The 5365-nt window shown below is 39.6% G+C and overlaps 1 protein-coding gene across 1 annotated transcript in view; it reads right to left on the bottom strand.

Moving 5' to 3' along the window:
• The window catches only part of pamr1b (peptidase domain containing associated with muscle regeneration 1b), a 98268-nt gene that overhangs the window by 10921 nt on the left and 81982 nt on the right, over positions 1-5365 (bottom strand). The window contains exon 14 of the mRNA XM_016256588.1: positions 4802-4987. Coding sequence (XP_016112074.1) covers positions 4802-4987 — 186 coding nt within the window. The remainder of the gene's footprint in view (positions 1-4801; positions 4988-5365) is intronic.

Genomic DNA, 5365 nt, shown 5'->3' with positions numbered 1-5365 from the left:
TCAAACTCTTGTGTAAGTAAACTATACTAAATAATCATCTGTCAGTACAAGATACTATTCCTTTTTCACTTTACTTAGTTTTTTCAACGCAATCGGTTTGCATGCTTTTTTTAAGTAAGCCCAACTAATTAGATTTTACAGTGAAGATACTGCGGGCCTCGTAGCAATTACCACATCTTAACCCTCTCAATGTCCATAATAATAAAATAATAATAATAATGTACAGCCGTGCAGAGCCTTAGTTTACACCGGGGAAAGGGTTATTTTTCCATATAGGGAAAAACACTGGAAAAAACACTACCCAGAGGAGAGGACAGTATGTGAAGAATACATCACGTGGGCTTACCTAGTGGGAAGCACTACACATGGAAGAGGTCTCTGTGATGGGCTCTAACCAAGCAATGCTAGATGCTCATATCCACAGAGACTGGTGGCAAGTAAGGCTCTGCCCAGGAAATATACATGGTTAATGACAGGGCACCTTTACAATGGAAAAAAAAAACAGCATACATGATTACCATATAGGAATCACCACACATGGAGCACTTAGTCCAATTAGACAGGCCCATCTAAAAACAGGCATACCACAAATAACGGGCCTGGTAGCAGAATTCCTCTGCCATCCCAGGTTCGCCATAAATAGAAAACACACATGGATTGGAAAACTGCGCATTATCGTGGTGTGCTTGCAGTGCTTGCAGGTTCACCACTTGGTCCCCGAAAGGGGTAGTGGAAACGTTGGTTAAATTGCAGCTCCCTAACCCTCTTGATGGAGGTAAACATGGTCAGGACGGCCGTCTTCAAAGAGAAGGTACTAAGCTCAACTGACTCAAAGGGTTCAAAGGGCTAGGGTTAGGGTTAGGGTTAGCCTAACCCTAACCCTAACCCTCTGCAGACCCTGTAAGACCAAGGAGAGGAATAAGGCACAGCTTTAAGGGATTTAGCCTCCTCATGCCTTTGAGGAACCTAATGATCTGGTTGTGCTTCCCTAGAGACCTACCTTCCACAGTGTCATGATACGCCACTATAGTCCTGACGTACATTTTCAATGTGGAGGGGGACATCTGTCTGTCTAACCTTTCCTCTAGGAATGAAAGCATTTACCCAATGGCAAAATCTCTGTGAATCTTCTCAGGAAGAACACTAGTTAGCAAAAAGAAAGGGAAGGGGAAGGAGGGCAATTCACCAGGGAGGGGGCGTCGAGGGGAGCATGAGCTCCGAGAAGCAAGTATTTGTGGGCCAGCAGGGTGCAACCAGCAGGACCTGTTCTCCTTCCTACCTGACCTTGAAAAAACATTTGTGCAATCAGGCGCACTTGGGGGAACACATACTTGCACAGTCCATAAGGCCAGCTGTGTGCCAAACCGTCCGTGCAGAACAGAGCTTCAGTCAGGGAGTACCATAGAGGGCAATGGGAGGACTCTTGCAAAGCAAACAGATCCACCTGTGCTTTGCTGAATCGACTCCAGATAAGCTGGACCACTTATGTCTTATAGTCACCTGGGTATAGAGGTGGCCTGTCCAGTGGCACTGTAAGCCTTTGCCTCAGAGATTTAATAAAATTAGCTTTGCATCATGCTCCAAGCCCATATATGAGTTGTTTAGGTGGGAATGCTCAGGGCAGGATGGAGGATTCCACTCTATCCCAATGGGCCTGGGAAAGCATGGCAGCCAACTCAGCATTGGGATCAGTCTGTGTCAGCATCAGAAGGTGTCAAACATTTCCCCAATGCTGCAAATGACAATTTATCCTTGTTTCAAGCACCAAATGAGAGACTGTACTTGCCCTCAGTTGAGCCACCTCAATCGTCCATGAACTTGACTGGGACATGCTGGACAATGGGAGGTCTGTGGGAGATAACCCGGCTGAAATGCTCCCATTGATGTCCACAAATCAGCCTCAATGTTTGGAGAAGAACTGACTGTCTCTTTAAAGAAAAATGAAAGTTGTGATTTTAACGTTCCCATGGTCATGACATGTACCATCCATGAACGCTGTCTCTGCGTAATGTCTGCCTAGGGAATTGTGGTCATCCCATGGAGAATTATGTCGCCCACATTCAAAAACACAAATATGGTAAGGCATCTTTGAAAAGATATTTCTCATCCATGTTAGCTCTTTTAGGTGGAAAATTTTTTTCACTGTGTCGAAAGGTGCAGCATGCACTGCAATGCGTCATAAGGATCCAACAGGTTTTTCACAGAGTTTAATGAATTGAGAGCTGTAAAAAAAATTAATAAAAAAAAAAAACATTGTGCAGCTCTGAAGAACAAAATCTGGATGAGTGGAACAAGTCAGCTAGGAGAATCTGGCTTTTCTGAAAACGAAGTGTGTTCAGGCGCATTGTTGGCGTGTTGCTATTTTGAGGCAACTGAAATAGACTGTGCCATTGACCAAATAAAACCTGGTCTAAAGTCAATGGCGCAGTATTTTTTTGTTATTTAAATAGTGCGTTAGTAATATGCGCCTATAGGCGGGTCCACAACAGGAGTACACTCTGCTTATTACACACTCTGGGGCACACAGCAGCACACAAACATGCCAAATATAAAAAAATTAAAGGAAAACAATGTAAAAGATGATTACTGTGTAGGCTACATAAATATAAAAATGCCTACATGTCACAATGGATAGTCATTGCATGTATCAGAATTAGGCTACCTATTTGCTTGCACACGAGCAGCTCTGTTTTCTCTCTGGAGACGAGTTCAGTCTCTTGCTCTTGCCGTGTAAATAGCGAATCTGGCATTGCGCAAGCGCAACTGGCTGTTAAAGGGAATGGGAGATGAGACTCTGATTGGTTTATTGCAGGTTATGCCCAAAACACACCCATTACTCATTAAGAGAATAGGGACAACCCTTTTAGACCATGTGCAGGGTGCATGGTGCATTGGGAAATACTGATCCAACTTCACTTTGTGTGGTTTTTGAAGCAGTCCCATACACATGCATCGTATGGACACTGTTAGGAGCACCCCTAAGCATAACTTACAGCTAATTTTACATACAATGTTCAATTTAATTTTTTTTAAGATTTGTAACTCAATATACTTCTTCAGATTTGATGGTCAGAAATGTCCCTGATTATAACTGAAGCTAAAACCTGTGTGATTGATGCATGAAGACAAAAATCATTGGTTCATCATGCATGTTTGAGCTTCTGTTACCATATTTAATGCATGCAAGGTGGAAGAAAATAAAATCTAATGAGTACTTTTCAACAAAATTGTAAGGAGTAAAAGGTATTGCTTTTTTCTTCAGAAACGTAATCAAGTAAATGTACAAGTAGCCAATTTATATTGGACTTCTAAAATAATAATAATCTAAAATAATAATAATCCCCTAAAATAATACTTAAGTAAAGCAATCAATTACACAAGTATTTTACACCCCTGTAAGCAAACTAATCAAAATGAAAATAATTCTGTCAGCTAATTACAGGCTACAGTTCACACAGGCTCACCAAAATTGGACACTAGGAGATTGGAAAATGGTTGCCTGGTCTAAAGAGCCTTGACATTCAGATGGTAGGGTGTCAAATTTGCGTAAACAACATAAAAGCATGACTTTCCTGCCATGTATCAGTTATTCAAGCTGTTGTTGGTGGTGTAATGGTGTGGAGGATATTTTTGGTACACACTTCGGGCCCTTTAATCAGTCTTGTCAAGTAATTTCAGGGGAAGTTGCTAAAGGAAGGTCGATTTGTTTCTAAAAATTGCTAAATGACTTGATGTCATTGTGCAATGATGTCATTAATCACGACACAAAATTGTGTCAATGCATCAAATCTCATCAAAAATATATATTTGATATATGTTAATTTATCTGTTCATAAAATAATATAAATACGTAATATATTAAAATAAAATAACTATTTTTAATACATTTAATTATTGAACACACACATTTTTGAACAATTTAAGTTGTTTCATTATTATTATTAGCTAGTGAAAACTAAACATTCTGAACAATTATAGTTTTAAGCATTGTATTAGCAGTTAATTAGTATGCTACACACTAAGAAGAGTCTGTAAAAATAGGGCACAATCTGCTCTGTTAATATGAAGGAATTAGATTTTTCACAGGTTTTATTTTTAACCTGCATTTTAAATTACGCATTGCATTTTGTGTTTTTGGGTTACAAGGTTACAATGGATACGTCCTGGAAAATTACTAGTAAAATTACTAGGGTAGTCTGAGACGTTGCTAAAAGCAACATAACTGCTAAGTTGTCAACTCTGCCTTTAGTACCAATTGAGCATCATTTAAACACAGCCTACCATGGTATTGTTGCTTATTGTGTTCATCGCTTGCTGAGATGCACATTCGAACGGGACTATAATAACTGAGAAGCTCTGCTAATAATTACTTTACCCCACCTCTCCATGTAAAACTAATCCCGTCCAAATAAAGCTTAAGTAAGTGTAAGAATTTGGCAAGGCACTGCCACCTAATGGCTGTTCCAGATAACAGCCCTATTTTTACATCAGCACCTGCCATGATATTTCTTAATTGTCATTTCTGATACTGTGAATGACAGCAAACTCGTTTAAAGAAATCACTGCTTGCCACTGTTAAACACAATACTGTAAAAAGCACCCTCCTCTGGATGAGGTGTTACACCGAGGACCTGACTGCTCTGTGGTCCTAAAAATAATTCTGCGTTTCTGTGCAAAGGGTAAAACTGCCGAGTTGAAAACTGCAAGTAGAAATCATTTTATGGATGACTTTGCAACTGTTTCGTATCTCTTCAGTAAATTCAGTGCTAAAAAGAGTGCTGAAATCGGAGACTGCTTCAACCTCTCATACAGATGGGCTGCGTGCCAGACCAGGTGCCATTATGCTGACACGTCCTCCGTGCGCTGCCACTCAGAGCATAAGACAGGTTACAGAAGAACTCCACTGTTTCTGGAAGGAGGTCAGGAACCAACTTGTAGTAACCATTATACAATGGTGACAGTCGAAGACATGGTCTCCCTTCACCCTCTGAGAGAGAGAAAAGAACGTATAAGTCCAGTCAGAGGTTTTAATAAAATCAAAAATAATGTTGGGCATATGGATTTAATCAGTAACCACATAATTTCCGATGGCTTGGAAAAAATCGTCATGTATATAAAATGTCTTTTGAGTAACGCTTTAGAATACTGTTCCATCGGTAATGAATAACTACACAAGAACAAATGACTAATGCACTATTAACATTGTAGTAACTACTATTGCCTAACAAGAAAATATGATTAACAGTTTAGTAAGTAATAGTGCTCAGTTGCAACTGGTAGTTCACTATTAGCTAATCAATAACTACTATATATATATATATATATATATATATATATATATATATATATATCCTGGAGAACTACA

This window comes from Sinocyclocheilus grahami, unplaced genomic scaffold (assembly GCF_001515645.1).
Source record: "Sinocyclocheilus grahami isolate Dianchi unplaced genomic scaffold, SAMN03320097.WGS_v1.1 scaffold1447.1, whole genome shotgun sequence".
Taxonomy (NCBI): Eukaryota; Metazoa; Chordata; class Actinopteri; order Cypriniformes; family Cyprinidae; genus Sinocyclocheilus; species Sinocyclocheilus grahami.
Note: the sequence above shows the minus strand (reverse complement) of the source record. Positions and strands in the feature narration are given on the sequence as shown.